The 20,626-nt window shown below is 36.1% G+C and overlaps 1 protein-coding gene across 5 annotated transcripts in view; it reads right to left on the bottom strand.

The window, feature by feature from the left end:
• Window positions 1-438: 438 nt before the first annotated feature.
• Window positions 439-20,626, bottom strand: part of LRRFIP2 (LRR binding FLII interacting protein 2) — a 51,893-nt gene continuing 31,705 nt past the window's right edge. The window contains exons 15-27 of one of the 5 annotated variants that reach the window (XM_034065615.1): window positions 19,866-19,910; window positions 19,087-19,200; window positions 18,582-18,653; window positions 13,929-14,099; window positions 13,220-13,312; window positions 11,333-11,425; window positions 7,384-7,485; window positions 6,997-7,129; window positions 5,646-5,695; window positions 4,435-4,555; window positions 3,346-3,425; window positions 2,105-2,209; window positions 439-1,364 (exon numbers count right to left, since the gene is read on the bottom strand). In XM_034065615.1, the coding sequence (XP_033921506.1) occupies window positions 1,254-1,364; window positions 2,105-2,209; window positions 3,346-3,425; window positions 4,435-4,555; window positions 5,646-5,695; window positions 6,997-7,129; window positions 7,384-7,485; window positions 11,333-11,425; window positions 13,220-13,312; window positions 13,929-14,099; window positions 18,582-18,653; window positions 19,087-19,200; window positions 19,866-19,910 (1,290 nt within the window). In that variant the 3' untranslated portion in view covers window positions 439-1,253. The remainder of the gene's footprint in view (window positions 1,365-2,104; window positions 2,210-3,345; window positions 3,426-4,434; window positions 4,556-5,645; window positions 5,696-6,996; window positions 7,130-7,383; window positions 7,486-11,332; window positions 11,426-13,219; window positions 13,313-13,928; window positions 14,100-18,581; window positions 18,654-19,086; window positions 19,201-19,865; window positions 19,911-20,626) is intronic. The other 4 variants (XM_034065622.1, XM_034065630.1, XM_034065635.1 and 1 more) reach the window with 4 other exon arrangements.

Raw genomic sequence — 20,626 nt, 5'->3', positions numbered from 1 at the left:
AAGAATGATTCCTCTCAGATCAAACGGTGGGCTCCTGCTGGCCTCAAGGGAAGTCCAGCATGGAGGCAGCGTCACTTCAAATGCTCCAAAACTGCCACTGCAGGTGCCTTTCCTTTCCTACTTGCGATGTGCCAGCTTGAAGGGTGCAAGTTCTTAACAGCAATTCACTGTCCACAGCACGTAGGACAAAAACCATACCACCACAGACAAAACCCCACACCATTCCAGAAAGCACCTTCTTCCTTGTACTGTCTGCCCTCCTCCATGACAGCACTGTCAAAGAGTAACAGGTCAGCATAAGAAATCAGAAAAAGAAAAATCCCCAACGACCTTAGTCTATTTCAAACCCAAAAGGATACTTTTCAAGAAGAGAAAGACCAGAATTTCCTATTCTGCACAGATTTATCTCGGTTTTTAAAGAAAACACAGAATGTCTGGTTTTGGTCAGTAAAGTGTCCATTTAATAAACTCCTTAGCCACATTTCCCACCCCTTCCTCCCACCCCAAAATTTCAATTCACACTTAAGCAGATGACATAATTTGATGGTGTACAACAAAAGTTTTAAAATCTGTACTCTTAATACTAAGAGTATCAGGGCCTAGTATTTGACAAAATTACCTAGAACTCAGATGTGCCCATGCAAAAAAAGCAGATTTTTATATACACTCCCTATTCTTTTCTTATAAATTTAAATATTTTACAAAAATGCATTTTCAAAATGTATAAAGTTTAGTGAATACCCCAGATGTATTTTAAAATAAAATGTTATCTGATTTCAAAGGTTATTTCAACAATGAAGTCTAAATTGCACCAGATAAAAGGCACTTGTGCTGTGTGATGTCTTGAGCAAATATACGTTAGTTTATAATACAGTAATACAGTGTTTTCTTGAATTCATGCAGTTGTCTCCGAGCATCAAGCATCATTAAAGCAGCCAAAAGAGATAGTGAGTAAACTGGATTCCACAGCTGTAAAACCATTTTCTATTGCAAAGTTGCACATACAGCATTGTGCTCCAGCTCTGACTCTGGAATCAAACGCTACAGAAAAATTGCTGTCATTCACATGGGAATTCAAACTACATTTCATTCTCTCATAAGTTACAAAAAGAAGTATGCCATTTAATCATGAAACTAAAACACCAGTGAACAGCTCAGTGTTCAAATAATTTGTGCCAATGAAAGTCTGTATTTAAAAACAAGCTAGGGGCTAGTTATTCAAGGAGCAGTGCATTGTATTTTCAATTTCCACTTCACTGTTGAGATAAAAGCGCAGTCCTATTCGCCTTCATCTTCTCCAGCCTTTTCATTAAATGGCTATTGGTCATCTCCATCTCTTCTATCTTATCCAGTGCTGTTCTTAACTATAAAATGAAAGCAAAAGTTATTATCACTTGGAGTTTACTTGGACTTTCTGCTGTTCTTGAGCTTTGACAGAGGAAACAAACAGGAATACAAGTATGACATGCTTTATAAGAGTGCCATATAAGCTAAGACACAACACTTAATTACTGCAGTCAGATGAATTGGAATTCAACTGCTAAAATACAAAATCAGGAAGCAATTGAAACATAAAACATGTACTAATTTCAAAAGAACCAGGTGCCTGCAACTTCCTATCACATGCTATTTAAAGGTGAAGTCCTCTCCTCCATTCTCATTTGCTCATGGATATATATTCCCATGGGTAGCAGGTATCATGATAGTCACACAGCAGCTCTTAAGCAAGCAAGCTTCTTCCCAGCTCCCTGTGAGGTGCACAATGGAAACTTCCCAGTCTGGCACTTGACACAGGGAGCATTTAGCTTTCCAGTAATTTTTATGGTAGGGTTAGTATAAAACAGTAAAAGTTATCAAATTTAGAAAAAAAAATACAAATTTAGATCCTTCTTTTCAAGGCAGTACTGCATTGAATTGTAATTAGTATTACTTTTATATGCTAGTTGTCTTTTTAATGCAACACTGACAGACTTGATTGTCTCCTCACAAAACACTTAAAAGCTGTAACCAAAGACTACAAACAACACAGAGCTTGGAAGCAAAAGACAGAGCAGTTCAAGACTGAAAGGAGCATGGAGTATACAGCTGAAATCAAGTCAGTTACCTCCCGCTGAAGCTTCCTCTTTTCAGCTTTGAGTTCATCTTCTACTTTTTCTGCATTTTCTGCTGCATTTTTATACCTTGTAACCTGCCCCTCAAGTCGTGCAATCTGCAGACCCAAACAAGATAAAAGGAACAATTACTGAGGTGTTCCACCCCAAGCTCACCTGCCACCAGCTGTTCTTTCCTTTCTGAAAAGCCACAACAACACAAGGCAACCTGTGAACTATCCATACAATCCCCTTCTGGGAAAAGAATGTTTGTGTTCGTGTCAGCTGTAATTACAAAGAATGTTTTAAAGAACTAATAAAACAGTAAACTAATTTGTGGGCAGAAACTTGGAATACCCTTCACTGCCTGTCCCTCCCTGGTGAGGGTCACAAGAAACAGCAGAGAATGTAACATAGCATAAGACACTGCTGGGAAGATACAGAAGGTTGAGGAACTACACAGAGGGAAGAGCTGGAAAAATAAAAGTCAAGAGTTGGGGAATACAGGGGCTTAAAAAGAAAAGCTGGAAAGTTGGAAAGCAGAGACCATATGAGAAGTTGGAGACTTATCAGGGCATGATGAAAGAGGTCTTGAGATCAAGCATAGAGTTCAGCAGTGAAGAGAGGGCTTGAGACAAGTCCTGCTGCAATCTGCCAGTGTTAAAGCCCACTTGCTGGATTGTACTTATAGCTCCTTGCTACCCCCAAACCCATAGAACAGGCTACTAGCCTGCTGCTGTACAGGACAGAACAACTGTGCATCTCTGATTCAAACTGCAATCATTTATGAGATTTTGAGATGACCTATAGAGATGCTGAACTTTTAATACCATGTTACTGAGTTACAATCATGAAGTGTAAATCAGTGACAGTATGTATACCTATACTTATAAAACCAGACTCTTGAATTTCAGAGAGTAAGTTATATACCTTCCAAAGTCTATACAATTTTTTTTTCAAGTAATTAAGCTACATAAACTGATTTCCTTGAACTAGTAGCTTCATTTCATCTTTATATTCTGCTGTACATTGACATCTGAGTAGATTCACTCCAGATTTTCTCTTGTGGTTAGACTATGCACAGGTATTGAAGGAAATATGGATAAAAATACAAATATAGTGCCACTATGTGCAAACTAAAGAACGAACAGTAAATCAAGTAAGGAAATACATGTTCATAGTTTTGTTGAAAAAAGTACTGTGCAACTGTACAGAACAAGTGTAATGATAACAATAAATATTAAGACACACTTACATTTTGTTCCAAGGTTGTAATATCTTGTTCAGCTTTTGAAAGCTTAAATTTGTATTCACTAATTTGTCTGTTGGCATCTCCTAGATAAAAATTGACAGGAATATATCACTCAAAGCAACTCTATAAACTGGCAGTTTCCCTTTTATTCTAGAAATCACTAAAAAGACCATTTTATTGAGTAGCCCGTATACAGGATGAAAGAGGTAAATGTGCTGTCAGAAATCTTTTTCAGAGTATTAAAAGGAAATAATTTCCCTGTTATTTAGAGAACACAATTACTGTCTCTGTAAGAATACGTATTATCTCCCAGCTGTCTGAGATACACACCTTTTAAAACACATATTTAGATCAGCAAACTCCTCTCTCAAAAAAAGAAAACACAATAACCAGCACACACTAAGATGGATCAAATCACAATAGAAATAATACCAGCATCATTTAGCATAGACATCTGTAATAACATTAGAATGCTAAGCAGCACAAGGCTTGAACCTGTCTGACAAACTCCAAGGAACATGGTACAGTATTTTGGTGTTGTATTTGAGCCCTGATATTGCCAGTATTCTGTTCACATTCACTGCCACAACCATATTAAATGACTGTCAAACTAGTAAAGTTCGCAGCTGGAGGAATAGCTTGCTTGAAGTGGAAAGTCACTTTGTGCTTCTATGAAGCAACCCTGAATATTGTGTTAAACTTGAATAATTTTTCATGTTTTGCTTCAGAGAATAAATCTTTTAGATTATCAAAGATTCAACAAAATAAATAGAAAAAAAATCACATAGACTATATTAACAGAATATTCCAGCTGAAATTCCATCACCTAAAAACTGAAATTGTTTGAGTAGCAGCCCCCATTCTAGTCAAGGTCATCAACTGGAAAATAACTTCCCAGAATATTGTTATTCAACACTGGAAGAGACAGACTTTTAAGCTACTTTGCAGTAAGAAATATCTACAAAAAACTAGGTGCACAACAATATATTCATTCACAAAACTGCTACCACACCACAGTATAGGAAAAGAAGCCAGAAAAGTCTGTTTCCTCTCCCCAGTAAGAATACTTCTGAACAGTAACCATATACCTACTCTGCATTTCAATTAGTTGCAAGTCAGAGCCATTCTCTAAGCCTATGATATCTGGATTCATGCCATCACTTTTAGAATATTTCTGTCGTTCTTCTTCCAATTGCATCTTCAGTTTTCTGACCTGAAAAAGAAGTGTTCTTCTGTGAAACAGACTCCCACAGGTTCAGTAGTTGTGTATCTAAATGTTCAATGGGAAAAAGGCAAAGCAGTCCCAAGATGCCACTGGCTGAGACGGCTCTGTAAATGTCTTGATGAAGAAGAGACAGGAAAACCAGTCCCTGAGACCTGTGGCTACAACCTCCCCTCCCCATTTCTGGGTGAGTGCATGTCAACATAGCTTCCTCGACTATGTCCTCTGTGTCTGGAATTTACAAGAGGGAACTACTTCTTTTGACTCTCAAAATACTATCCTACATATTAGCTGTATGGTATTGTTGTATACTTGCAAAGCTCTCATTCATGCCGAATATTTTAACGCTATTTTTTTACAACTATGTGGTGATAAACATGTGTGTAAATCTTTATATGCTTGTATTTATACCCTTGTATTTAATACTAGAATCTATTTGCATTCTAAACGAAGTATCAATACTAAAATCAGGGTACATTCCCAGCAAATGCATATATTGACAACACCACTTTAAATTTGGAATGTGTTCAAATAGAAAAACAAAAACTATGGTATTCCTAACAATCGTTCAATGGCTCTATGTTTTCTTCAGTACTCTCTTCTCATTATTGAACTGTGCTAAAATACAACTACTTTGATAATACTCATTTTCTATTTGAGTAACTGAAATGATCAATGAAACAGTACCACTCAGCAATTCGGAAGAAGGGCTACTTGAATTTATGAGTAAGTAATTTTACTGACTTTACACAAAAAGTCAGTACACAAAACAAAAATGAAAGGAGAACCATTTTAAATACATGCACTGACAGCAGATCAGAAACCACCTAGATTTCAACTAACCAGTTAGTGAAATGAGTGTTCTTAACCCACCAAGATCAAAGTCACATGGATAAGGAAACTAGTGAGAGGAGCTGGTAATTCCTGGTAGCAGCCAGGTAAGGAGTATTTTATTTTGCTTTAGTCCTTAAGTACTTGATTAAACACCTCTGGTACTTACTATCGGATTATTGCCAATATATTAATAGTTTGCAAATGGATATACAAAGGTCTATTTTTAAAAATAGATAGCTTGTGTTACCTGTGACAGTAATTCCTCTTTTTCTCCAGCCAGTTTTCGTAGCCGGATATCTAAAACCAAAGAACCCAATTAAAAAAAACAGAGAAATCTGTAACTAAAAACATTTTTCACAATTTTTGTTTGATTTCAAATAAAAAACTCGTTAAACTTAAGGCAAATAGCACTGGGAGCATAAAACTTTGCTATCTAATAATGTATCAGCCTTTAGTTAATAGCAGAAAAAAGGTGTAAATATTTAATTCACACTGTTTCTTAGAATAATTTTAAATCAAGACCTCAGAATTTAGTAGTTCTTCAGAGTAAATTAACAACTGATGATTTTTTTAATAATAAAACCACAGTTTTGTCCCAATATCTAGAACAGCCATTTCCAATAAAACTTTCTTCTGACTGTATATTCTTTTCCCTGTCTCATTCTTAAGGACTGTTATATATTTGTGGAAGGCACTAAGCTTCCTCATATGTTCAGAAAGTCTGTAGAAAGTGTTCTTAAATCACCACAAAAAAAAGTACTTGGGAGAGGACCCACAAGAATGTTGCAATGTTTGAAGGTCAGAAGACTGGTAGGGGCCACAAAGCATTCTGCCAAGAACGCACTGTTAAGATTAAAGCAGTTTCCTTGGAAATGCTGATTCTGACAGAAACAACACAATAAAGATGTGTAGTTCACAATGATGGAGCCACAGCAGAACATGTATCAAGTCTAATCACTGCCAAATCACATATATGTAACATATATTATTTACAAATATAATCCAAGACTATAGAGATGTATCTCTGCTTGTTGACTGAGTTTCACAGTAGATTGACTATGCATGCAATAACTTGTTCAGCCTAAGAACAAAAGTTAAAATAAAGGCCCCCAAAACTTCTATCTTTCTGCTGTCCGTGCCATTTCTTGAATGCTATTAAAACTTGTCTTTCTAATGAATGTGATGAAATACTCCATTTGCTTTACACTAAAAGGCAGAAATATTTCAAGGAAGGGGAAAGAATATACAGGGCTTTGCTTTCTTCAGCAGAAGTTCGTTCACTGATTATACATAAAGAACTTTTTTTCCATGAAAAAACAGAAAACAGACTAATCTGAAAGACTACACTTTCAGGCAAGGTATTTTCTGACAGTAACAAAATCTGGGCTAAGATCTAATCAATTACATACATCCAAGCACATACTACATTTTTACTGAGATAAATTTGTTTTCTCATACAGCATAAAAAATAAATAACCGTGAATGTTGTATATTCCAGAAACATCACAGGTATCTTTCTGTGGCTGAAAATCACTGTGAACAGGAAGGAAACAAAGACTTCAAACGCTCTACAACAAAGTATGATAAGGTATTTTTACCTAGTGGTCCTTCTCCTGCAGATTCCAAGACTTGAGCAGCTTCCTGTGATACAACTGTTATAGCACCAACCACTGATTCATGGTTTACATCACCGTTTGGTGTGCCATCTGGGATTATAACTAATCCATGTTTCTAAAATCACAAAAGAAAAGAAAAACAACCTACTCATACAAGAGCTGTGCTAAAACTTAATCGGACAGAAGAGTTCATAAAAAGCTTTTCAAGTTGATTGAAAAAGTTACAACTATTGCGCCATTTATCCTACCCTAAGGTCAGGTTTTGAGACTGCACAAGAGTAGTAACCATTGTTCCTCTTTTTCATTGACCTTGATTTCATGCCCCACTCCTGGATTTTTGTTACTGCAAAGTAACTACTACAAACATACCTCTCCTCTCTTCATTGTTTCCTTCAGGTCAGCCAACTCCTCTCTGAGCTCATCTCGCTCATTCTTAATGCAGTCAAAGTAATCTTTCTGTCTTTCTAGGGCCTGGGTTCAGGCAGATGGCAAGAAAAAGAATGGCACAGAGAAAAAGCATATGACAGATAGCAAAGAGATTTTCTACAAGTAAATACAAAGAGCTCAACAGAAGTAAAGAAAATAAAAGGGGTATTTAATGTATATTAATGTACATCTCCAATAACTACTTTCTACAAGTCATATCTAGCCTCATTGCTGCATGTTTGTCATGCCAGTTTTTTCCCAGGCGAGTCTCAGTAGTTTTTATTATAGACTTTTTTTTAGTGGATTCTATTTTTGGTAGATTTGGGAAAATTAAATCAAATACCAAAAGAGTGATTTTTCTTATTACAAGCATTCTGTGGCCAGAAATAAAATTTCCTGGAATTCAACTGACAAGGATCCTAAAGCATTACATCCATTGAACTAATTTCCCTATCTCTTACAGGGTACAGAATTAGAAAGCATACTTCATAAAAGACCTTGGATATATAAGCCTGTCCACTTAGAAATACTAGTTTATTTACTAGCTGCTTAATTACTACAACCACCCTTTACTAAACCCAAAGCAATCAGTTTGCAAGGGGGAGAAAAAAGCAGCACTACTAGCACAAACAAGGATTCAAGCAATATGGATGTAGATGGATTTGCCTACCTATGCTGGAGCTGTGCTACCTGGCAGTTAATCAGACACTTTCACTTGCAGCATCCCATTCCATCATTCATTCAAATTCAATACTGCAAGCATTACAAATAATCCCAACCATATAGCAACTGCAAAAGTGCACATTTTGCCAATAAAATGATCCACTAAATCTTATGTCATTCATAAATGTTTAGGAATGAACTGATACCGAGAAAGAAATGAAGGTGTATACCTTTGTACTGTAATTGCCCCATACAACAATTGCAGTATGCTGAATTTTAATCATCATCTAGAATCCAGAGCAATGTTTTAATGGATTACTCTTACTTTCAACAGAAAACTGATTTACTAATATGTAAATTTGACATTTAAAATACAAATAATTCAACGTGTGTGAAAACATTACCTGTCACATCAAAAAGAACTCATAAGATGTCCTTTAATTTCCTAACACATACTAGATCTCTAAGTACATTATAAACACTGCAGAGATCCTTCACCATTGCATCATTCTGTGTTCCACTTAAAGATGCACCTTTCCCATATCTGAAGAACAGCAGCAGAAACAGAAGGGGAAGTAAGCTCCCCCACCGGAGAGAATGGACACAGAGGCCCAGAATTACATTGCAGACACAGATACCATGTGCCTGGCAATGCCTGTGATGCTGCTAACCTTCCCAAAACATCCTTCCTATCTGGAACACTATGCACAAGTGTTATGTGCATAGAAATCAGGAAAATGTGATGGGAAGTGAAACTGATACAGCCATGTATCTCTGCCTTTGGAGAGATGTTAGAGAAACTTAAGCAATGCTGCTACTGTTCATATGCTCAGGAATTAAAATACATGACATGAATTTGGTAGTAAATCTACTTTTGCAGTTCTTTTGAGGGGGGAGGCATAAATCAGCACAAGCTCTGTAGGCATGTTTTAACAGGCCAGTATAATTAAAACACAATCATCTGGCAGAAAACAGATTTGTCTATGGTCTTATTTTCTAAATATTCCAAGAAACCTGTATGAAATCCACACCAAGCTCACACACTCCACTGCTAATTCCAAACTGCCAGTGCATGTACCATTTGGAGTCAGCAAACAGTGAAAGAGCTGTGTATTCCAGGAGTATAACCTGGAAGTTATAGTTCAGTGGTTTTGTCCTCAAACTGGTCTAATTTAAGACCAACTGCAACTGTAAATTTCAATTGCTTTGTAGAAACATGGCAATTTAAGAAGGCAGGTGTAAACCAAACTCATGCTATCTCTGTTCTGCTTGCCTTACTCTAAAGCACATATTGTAAAACTACATTATAATTCTAGTTATAAGCTACTCTTTTGTGGACCTTCTCAGAGATTTCTGAGGCTGGAATAGAGTAACAATAAGCAAAGCTTCTCAGCATTGAGGAGAAAGCCTCAAAAGCTGAGCTCAGAAATGTGTCTCTAGATAACAGAAATCAGACAGAAAAGCAGAATGTTAACACTGTAACAACTATGAGGTTTCAATCTCAGGATGGTAAAAATAAAAACTAAGAAAAAAATCCAGTTATGCCGTTTACAGGAACACAAACTGGCAAGAAAATTATGACTGAAAGGAAAAAAAAAACCCTTTTTTGTCCATCTGGCTTGTAGCTATTTTTGTTTGAACATTAGATAAATTATATGCTCTGTACTAACTGTGGCAACGCCTCTGAAAGCAAAAAGTGCTTCCACAAAGTGCACAATGGTGAAGGATAAGTATGGAAAGAATATGGTTAAAGAAAAAAAAAGCTTTTCAGAAGAATGTTCATAAACTTAAACACGTTGAAATGTTATATTATGGTGAGGATGAATTGAACTGAAGGACTGAAACATTAAATAAGTATGGATCGAAAAAAGTCTAACAGTTCTTTTTTAACTGGGCACTCTCGGTAGAAAGGTAACTTTTCACAGTGACCTGAACTCCAGCAAATGCAGCAATCTTCAAAGCAATCTGCATATGTCAAAATCTGGTGTAAAATTCACTTGAAGATAAATGGCCCTACTGTTACTAAGAGGCAGAGAATTCCTTTCTAAAGACTTCCCAGTTAACTCCTCACCACCAGGCCATTTACTTATGGCACAGAACAGCCACAAGTTGAGCCAAGCAGTTATCCCCAAGACTCAGGCCAACTTAGTCTTACCACTGTCTGCTGCCCAGAAGCAAAGCTGACAAACCCTGTCTGACCTACATTAGCCGCATAGTGAATATTAACACAGCTGTTCCTGTACCACCTTCCTTCCTAAAATCAGGAACCCTACAAATGCTCTTTGAAAGGTCCCATACAACCACTGTTTTGATTCCAGCTCTCAATTACAATAGCTGGTAACCTTGGTATTTTGTGGGTGTTATAAAAAAATCAGCATGGTTCAGTGTTGCATTCAAACTAACCAGCCCTGAAAGGTTCAGAAGTGCAACACAGGAATCTGCAAGTTGGCTGCAGAAGTCAATTCAAGACTGTATTTTTTAGCACTAGGTATACAATCACAGAATGGTTTAGCTTGGAAGGGACCCTAAAGTTCATCCAGTCCCAACCCCCTGCCATGGGCAGGGACACCTTTCACTAGACCAGGTTGCTCAAGGCCCTGTCCTACTTGGCCCTGAACACTGCCAAATGCAATCAAATGTACAAATGCTCACTGAGGTTTCTCTACATTGTGACACTTTGCTCCTGCAGCTCTCTACATTTTCAATTACTTGGGGTATTTTGCCTCTCTTATCCCAGGCAGTGCAAAACAAACCCTTTTAAAACCCACTAATTCTTAAGCAAATTGTTAAGCTGATGACAGAGGTGGGAGTCAAATGTCAGAAAGCTTTCAAAATTGTATTTACCTTTAAGGAGATTAAAAGCTTTAAAACCAATTTCAAATGTGTTTAAAACTACATTATTGCTATGTCACAAGGATCAATACACAGATCCAAGCCATAAGGAAAATATAACATTTCAAGCCCTGAATACAGGCAAAGAATATTTTATATATATATTATAAATTTTTACTGCCTAACAGTTTATTGTAATATAGATTTTGTTAGTATTATTCATCATAATGCAAGTAAAAATGAAGTGGAGCTCATTTTCTAAAGACTGCAAACCATTTAAAGTATTTAAATCAGGAGCGGCCTTCATTTCTTTGGAGTACACAGTATTCCTTGGGGTGTGGGGGCATCCATCTACTTCTAAAACAAAAATGTGCCTCCCCCCCTATTTGATTCATACCCCTATTTTTTTATCTTTCCAATTAATTGTCTCCTGGAGATCAAACACCTCTTTGGTTATGGAGTCTATATTCTGCTGCATGCGTTGATTCTCCTGTAGTAAATAGGATGGAGGGAAGAATAAAAGAGGAAAGAAAAGTAAGGAAATAGGAAAAAAATAAAAACCCAACAAACCACATTTAAATAAAGATAAAGGAAATTAAGTAATAAAAGTCAACCAAAGAGTTTATGAGCATGAAATTAAAGAAAAAGGGTGCAACTTAACATACGCCTTATGAATTCATGCAAGAGAATAGTAATTAATTTTATTCAATGTTGATGGGAAATTTAGCGCAGATAGAGCTACATTCCTTTTTTAGTAACAGTTCCCACTGCAGACTGGGGATAACGTCCTTTCTTATAGGAAAATAACTATGCTGTTGTCATGTCCAAATACCTTGAAGTCCTGTTTGAAAGTGAACACTAATGTAACAAGTATTTTTATTAATGTTTGATAAAGTAGAAAACCTTCTTTAAAATATAAACAAGCTTGAATCAAGCATCCAGGAACTGAAATACAGCTTCTGACTGCTTTCTGATACTACATTAATACATATCAAGTGTAGTTCCATTTTTTTTAAGCAATACTGCATGTTGCTATGTGCTGCACACTTAATTAGAATTCTCTTCTAGGCTCATAGAATTACGTATGAAGATGACAAGAATTTTTAGGGCTAGTGACAATTTTTTGCCCTCCTAATGAGGAACTTGATTTTACATCTGGGAATGAAGACAATGTCTTTTTGCAAAAAGCTAAATGGCTTCAGCTAGATCTTCTATTTAATAGATGAATAAGTTACTCAAATGGCCAAGGGAATCCACACATCTGATGAAAATTCAACACAAGCTACATTCCACCAAACACTCCAGACAATCTACTGCATATTCGTGATTCACATACTTTAAAAAGCAAACAAAACAAACCAGAATCCCCCAAAATACCCCCAAAACCAAAGTATATAGTTTTGTTTTAATTTACAGTGAATTCAAAGAGAATCCAGAGCAAGCAACAGAGCTACAACCAGAATTTGCTAACTTTTTCTGTTTGCCAGCGTTAATCTGCTGCGAAATGCTGCTACTTTGGCTAATCTTATTTCCTTTTCTTCTGCTAGTAGGTCATATCATCTCCAGTTCAGGGTGCGTATTATTTTCTCAGTAATCATAACAGATCTCTGACTTTTCAGAAGCCTTTTGGAGTTACTGTACTACTACCTGGAGAGCATAAGAACTTACTGGGGAAACAAATGGATCAATGAAGTGCAGTGTTACATAGTGTTTGAAAAATCAGGTTTGTTTCCAGAAGAAAGGGTAAAAGAACAGGGTGAGATGGGAAAGGAACACACTGCACACCCAGCAAAATGGTTGTGACACAGTAACATGCTGACCAGTGTTGCTATATTTATACTTGACTAGTAAGCAAACAAACACCCACTAACACAGACTTCAGTGGCTGGTGCTCACAAAAATCTAGCACAACTGAAATGAACATTTTGGGAAAGGCAAGGATAACATTTAGTATCACCCATGCATCAGAACTTCTGGCTATGCAAAGATTTTGGGCATGCAAACATTAGTTCTGCCTTCAAAGGGAAGAAATAAAGAACATTCATGGGAACATCACAATTCTCACAGGAATTAAGCATTTCAAACGATGCAATTCATCTGAAAAGCATGCAGAGATGTTTTGAACTTGGTAAATTTAGAGATCTACCCACTAGAATAAGGTAAGTTCTTCCCTAAAAATGCAAGATGATATTTAAGTTTGTTTTGTGGATGGTGGCTGTTCCCATGCAAATCTTACACCATATTGGTTACACAAGTTCTGTCAAACATGTTCATATGTACATACCTCTATCAATTCATCTCTCTGTCGAAGGCCTTCTTTAAGTTCATCCAGCTTATGCTGCAAAACACTGCACGTGTGTTTCTGTCTTTCCAATTCCTGTATCAATATAGTTTGCATTTTAGAAAAATTAGTAATATCACTTAACGGTACCTAAGAAATTACTGCAACAACTGGAGAAGTTCTACAGAGTAGCTAAAAAAAAAATAAATCACAGAATCAGATTTTTAGGTAAGTTCTCCAGATGCTTCCTATATAGGAGATTTTATTTAATAAAATGTTGAGTAGAAAGATGCCGTAAAGGCTTAAGCACAGTATTAACAAGAAAACTCAGACACTGAATTTATCTGAATATTGCTGGAAGAACAACATTGTCACAGATCTTCCCTTTTTAGGGAAGAGATCATAGATCTTTCCTGATCTAATGTCATAGATCTTCCCTTTTTAACAAAGTGGTGCTGAACATGTCCTGCTCAATTTAAATTCATATTTTATCTTCAGTCAGTGTATTATATTAATGTGCTTTTTTTTTCCTGGCGGTGGGAGTGTTAGTGGTGATTTAGTTTCTCTTATAAACCAACACAATACTCAAAACATCTCAGGCCACTGAGATAGACTTTTCTACTAATCCAGAAGTTTTCAGTTGTTCATTCTAAGTAGTCCAAGGTTTCTATGGGTTACATTTACAATTAGAAAAAGTCTTAAAAGTCAGTACCTTTGATTTCTCTTCATTCTCCCTATAGAACTCTGCTATCTGTTCTTCTTTCTCCTCAATGACATCTTTTAGGGTATCCACTTGGTAAACCAAGTTGTTTTTCTCATTATCTAGTTGAGCATTGGAAACCATAGCTTTCTTGTACTTCTCCTCAACTTCAGCTAGCGAATCCTACACACAATAGAAAGGCTTACATTAATCACATTTCTTTATGCATTATTATATTGTTAAAATAACACCACAATGCTGAAGGGCGCTGTTATACAGTAAAATTCCGACACCATTTTTGTTTCTGAATTGTATTTGTGTCTTCCCTTTAGCAACACCAAGTCACAGCTCAGTTTCCATTATTCAGGTTAGGTCACACACAGCAATGAAAAACCATCATTCCACAAGTACGAAAACGACAAGATAATATTCCACTTGCATTTTGTTACTCCGCCACCTTCACATCTTAACTCACAGGGGTAAAGCATCAATAACACAGCCTTATTGCATTTTCAACGCATGCATGAGAAAACGCTCCAGAATGAGGCAACAAATTTGGCAGAGAAGTCAGACAATGAAATGACTAAAAAAGATCACAGAAATAACCCTAAGAGTAGCTTTAACTTAATGCTTGTTAAAGTAGTGCTGTGTTACCTCAAAGTTTTATGGTAGTCACACTTTTTCAGGAATGGTTCCCTGCTTAAGCAGACATTTTGTCTGTTTCTTACTAAGACTTTTTTTACCGTAAGGCATGTAAAGACTCATGGGCTTGATTCTCTACCCGAAGGTGCACATATGCCTTGCTTTATGCTGTCTTACACAATTCTGACAGCTACCAAAATGATTTATCCTATTATTCGTTTCTCAGTACTGTAACAAATGTGGACTATTCATATACTGGAACAACTATCACTCCAGGCACTTTCAAACATGCAGTGATTTCAATCTGCATTGTTACAAAAAAATGAGTTGCACAGAGTCCTAATTTTAGAATTGAAAAAGAACTATTATTTCATTCCCTCTCCAAAGTACATTTGTGCCCTCCTACAAATCCCCTAGTATTTCAAGTAATCTGTTCTTTGAAAGCCTAAGTAGCTTAACCTCAATTTTTCATTATTTATATTATGACAATAGAAGTACTAGAACAGGAAGGGCCCCAGGTTTGGGTTTTCCAGAAAACAGAACAGTAGGACTTAGGGCTAAGATATTAGGGGAGAAGGTGGCAACTATCTCAGTTTCATTACAAAAAGGTGAGGAGTGCCATCTGTGATACAGTACAATCACATGACCTTCTTTGTTTCTGCTCTTTATAGATACCAAGTCACATTATAAGAAATCCAGAAAAGCCCAACCCTCAAACACTATTCCATGTTCTAAATCTCCATTTTGAGAAAGCTGTCCTTCAAGTACATATTTTACCTTTTATAATTTTTATCTTAATCATATGTATTTATACCTCTCTGTTCCATTCACTGAATTCTGGAGTTTTGTGTTGGAGAAATACAGTATTTTAGAAACCCCAGAAAAAATAACTTAAGACACGGCCTGACAGACTACCGATCAGAAAAGACAAGACAGTATAAGCAGTGAAAATAAAAAGTGCCATTATCATCTGGGAAGCAGTAAATAGCAAACAGCAAAGACTGAAGATAGAGAGAACAACATAATGAAAAATAAAGTGTTCAAGTAACTCTTCAAATTAAAACCACAGAAAAGACTTTTGTGATGGTGTAAAGATGACAAATCTTGTAAAGACTGGTAAAACAAAACACCGGAGACAGAAAAACTTCTGAAGGCTTTCAAAGACTAATTTAATTTAGAGGAAAACATAAAAATACTAGGATTAAAATGAGTCCTTTCATGAAGAGATACAAAATGTAAAAGAAAGTACAACTAGGAAAAAAAATCCAATTTTATAATTTCTGTGAGCGTGGTGAGTAGAGACACGCAGTAATTCAGGTTGGCAAAGGTCTCGGGATGCCATCTGTCCAATCTCCTAATTAAACAGGGGCAAACAAGATCAAGCTCCTCACAGCTCATCTCCAGAGATGTAGACTGCAGGACCTGCACCAGTGTTTGACTGCCTTCCCTGTGAAAAGTCTTTCTTGAGGTCTAACTGGAATTTCTGCCCTTACAATGCAACTTGTCTGTTGCATCCTGCCCTGTCACTGTGCACCTTAGAAAAGAGTCTGCCCTGTATTTTCTACAACCTCCTTCAGGCAGTTGGGAACAGCAATGTTGTTGCAGCCCACCCCCTAAGACTTATCAAATCCAGTTGTCTTGGCCCCTTATTTTATGCCATGTCCTCCAGGACTGTCGGCTTAAAGAGAAGACCAGATTGGGGTTTAAATGACTGAATTAAAATTACATTAATTAACAAGTTAACAGGGGAGAAACATGCAGTCAAAGTGGAATAAACTGATTTGGGATGGAAGAGTGAGAATTGCTTCCAAGAAAGAAACCAAACTATGCCTGAAAGTCTCTAACAGGTTAAGCAAACTGGAACATTTCTAAGAGTTTTTTGGAACTGCTTCTTGTTTCCAGTAAAGTATTCCACATGTCCCCTATGGTTCAAGAATTCCATGTACTTTCAGTTACCTTCTAGTTTGGTGGGAAATAATACAGATTTGGAAGAATTCATGAAGCACTTGAAAGAGGCCGTGGGATGCCTAAAGATGAAGCAGTGGGAACATGCTGGAATGAAAATGGATAATAAGGCTCTGCACACAACCAAAAGCTATGAAGAAATGCCACCCACAGTTCTTCAGTAATGGCAAAGGGCTATGCAAATTAGCCTGCTTGGCTAGAACAAGATGATTAAACCCAGCAGACATGAAGAGAACGTTCTGTTAACTGCATAAGTGAAATTTTGAGAAAAGGAAAAGGATCCCTTTCTAGTTGATGCAGGGAACATTGACGCAATCAACAAAACTGAATCAAACTGAGACATAGGAAGATTTGAAACCTAGTTAAATCAGAACTATCCACATTAAGGTTATTTTACTGACACTAGATTTTTAGTCTAGTTAAGACCACAGCTCTTGGTGTGAGCAATGGTCAACCATAGGCAGGTAGTGTGATTACAAGTAGCTGCTACTCAGCTGCTGAAAAAAAAGCCCACCTAAAAGTAATGTAAAAGCAGATGCCCTACTAACTCTTTGAATGTACCCAAGACAAATCTGCTAATGCAGAGGTTGAAAAAAAGGCTGTATCTTCCTAATTAAGAAGAAAGATTCCCAAATGAATGCCTATGGAAGGCAAATTAATTTAGAATCATATTATGCAGTATTTATAATAGCATAAAATGCAATTCAATTTTGTAAGCCAAGGCCAGATCAAGATCTCACTATTGCACACCTGTGATCTTCAGTAAGTGTAATGGATTATAATCAATAACAGCGCATTATTAATGATTCAGAGCAATTGTCATGAGATGCTGTCAAACATGCAAAAGTTTAAAGAGATCTATTCTGAAAATATGAAGCAAACTCATGTTTTATTCAAATTTAGTACAATCAGAGCTATGTCTAATAATCTTGTAATCTACTGCTCTTTCAAGTCCTTTTAATATTCATTTGGCAGTGTGATTAAAACAAGATGTATTTCATCTGAGTCTATGGCTATCAGACTCAAGTTATTTATTCTTGAAAGAGGAAATAATTTTTGCTACAATGAACAGCTCAAATTACACATGTTCTCCTTACTATGCAATCTAGTATGTTGTTTAATCAATGAAATTCAAGGAAGCTATTACACTCATCAGTGTCACAATGCTCTAATACAAGCAGCATTCATTAAGTTCAGTCTCTACGTGGATATAAAACATATGGAAAGATCCCTACTTTTACATGGAGCCATTGATAATTAGTTAAGAAAACAAATCTTGAAAAAATTTGAAAGCTATATTATTTGCTGTATTCAATTTTCCTTCAACACAGAAGAGGGGAAAATAATCATACTTTAACTGCAAACTCTTATCTGTGTGGAAACTTAGAAAAGAAAAGCATACATACTAACTTAAACAAGTCAAAATACAAATCTCATTCACCTAATGCTGAAGACACCAACCTTCATTGATAATGGGAATATGAACCAAAAGCATAAAAAAACCCATACATCTTTCTTAATGGCAAAGGATTAAACCAAATCACCTACTCCTGCAAGCAGTATGCCTGTCCAAATTCATTTCAGCACATCTTTCACAATTATTACTTCAGCTTTGTTTTGTAAGATGTAGTATTTGCTGAAGCTTGGAAGGCTAATGCTTAAGTTTTGTCATAACTATAACCCATTTCTTTCCTTCCCGTTCAATACATTGTAATTATTTTGAATATCCATTTATTTGCTAATAAAACTCTAAAAGATATAAACTGAACTGCTCATTGTGTCCCCAGAAAACACCTGGTAAAAATACAGAAGCTTAACCGTATTTTAACAAACCAAATAACAAACATACTCTCTCTCATGTACATTTAAATCATGCCTTAATTGTCTTGCATGACAAATTTAAGCTGATGCTCTCTATGCACTAAAAGTTAGTTACATGCTTTGAAGAAGAAATTCAAAACCTTGTTAGTAAAGCCTTATGTAGTTAGTGGAACCAGTGATATCTCCATTACCCAAAAATACCCATACAGAATGCATGCTTGGGAAGAGCCCTGATACCTTTAGTTCCTTAAGTCCCTGCATGTATCTCCCTTCTACATCGTGTATCTGGTCCTTAAGATCATAGATATCCTGCAGGACATAGGAATGAACCATTGCATGAGAAGTATGGGGAAATAATTTATAGTTGAAAAAAAGCATTAAAAGCTGTACATGCATTTCTGTCAATTGCCAAAGCCTGCAATAATTCACAGAATTTATAATGAATTTAAAACAATGTGATGGAAAGATCTGGTTAATATCCCTGAATCCAAGCCATGTCAAACAAGACAGAACTGTTTCAAAATTTGACTTGAAGTTTAACTGTAATATAAGCTAAAGTGTTGGCACCATAAATATTTATGAACACAACAAATTGCCAAGATAAATTTTCTGTGATTGAAAATTACATCCTTGTAACTTTTTCTTACTGTTAAGAAACCAGAAGTTCTGTAGCGAAGATAAATTCCTCCTAACTATAAATACAATTTAAGCTATCTCCAAATTCTCTGAAAATGTCATTTACCCGTAATTCACTGAGAGATGCATCAGGATCCACCCAACTACTCGTGTCTCCACTTCCTCTCCTAGATGAGTTGCCACTCAGAGGAGTTGCACTTACTGAATTGCGAGATGATGGCTTAAAAAAGAAAAAAAATCATCTATCAGGAATCATCCCATCATTTTGGTATTTGTGACCTTAATAAATTCCTTCATAGTCATAGAATACTTTTCTCTCTTCTTTTTACCATTTCTTAGCATTAGCCTACAGACAATATTTACCCACTGGTTATTTCCCAGCACTTACTGGTGAACTGCTGGTTTCACTTTGATCAGTTATCATAACATTACAGTTTTGAGTCATCTGTACAGAAGCATTTCATAAGGAGGCTGCTAGTGCTGTAAAACTGTAGGGGTTGAAGATATTTCTAAAAACTCTGATTTCTGCCACCCTGGATTCAGAAGGCAGCCTCCAGTGGAATCTACCCCATGAATTGTTATAGCCCTGGCCTCTTAAAATTCAACCTTTCTTGCTAAGTGTTTCTCACACAGAAAATGAATTCTGTAAGGAACTCATCCTTGCTAAAAGAATAAAGTATAAAAAATTAACTAAAGAATAAAATTATTTCTTTGGGAAAGAAAAAGATACAAAGCATTACTTTTGGAGACAAAAACTATGTCTAAAACCACCTCTTCGCAAGCTCTTAAAACCAAACAGCATTTATACTTTTGGAACTATTATAATACTTCTAAATTTGTATATCAACATTGACTTTCAATAATTTTTGAATTAAAAACTCTTACCCTTGAAAAGATTTCTGAATGGGACTTTTCATTCTTTTCTTCCAGCTGAAAGAGAAAAGGGAAAGTGATCACAAAACACATCTCATAATTAGGGACTACTGATTCACCATCTCCTTTTCAAAGATACTGAGTGAGCACAGATGAAGACAGGAAAAAAACCCAAACCCATCAGTCTGAAAAACTGAAAAATAAATCAATGCTTGTAAGGAAAAACCTACAAATTTTTAAAACTTAAGACATTCATTACCAATACTGAAGCACCGAACAACAAAACATGTTTCACTGCTTTAATTTTCAATCAGGTAGTGACCACAACACTTGGTGGCATAACAAACACAAAGCTTCATGCAAGTGCATTTCAGTGTGAACATCGCAGTTATTAGAAAACATACTTCTCCCTTCAATCTCTTTGGTGAAACCTGCAATTACATCAGAACAAAACTAATTCAGGTACAAGCCCATAACTGGAGCGTACTCATGAATAGCAACCTACAAAATAAGGTAAATTCATATTGTGTGCATTGGAACCTAAGCAAAAGAACTACCGCATCTCCTCCTTCTTTAGAAAACACTGATAGTGGAAAATCATATTGTAGATTTCCATATTTTTTACACTTCCATAAATCAAGCTATGTGGAATTAAATGAAGACCTTAACATGTAGCCGTATTTTAAAGAAACAATATATATTGAGTATGGTATCTCAAACATTTTGTTTCTCTAAGAACATTTGTTTTTCTCCCAGCTTAGAGAAAGCAATTT

This window comes from Melopsittacus undulatus, chromosome 1 (assembly GCF_012275295.1).
Source record: "Melopsittacus undulatus isolate bMelUnd1 chromosome 1, bMelUnd1.mat.Z, whole genome shotgun sequence".
Classification (NCBI taxonomy): domain Eukaryota; kingdom Metazoa; phylum Chordata; class Aves; order Psittaciformes; family Psittaculidae; genus Melopsittacus; species Melopsittacus undulatus.
The sequence above is the reverse complement of the archived record's forward strand: the minus strand, read 5'-3'. Positions and strand labels throughout refer to the sequence as shown.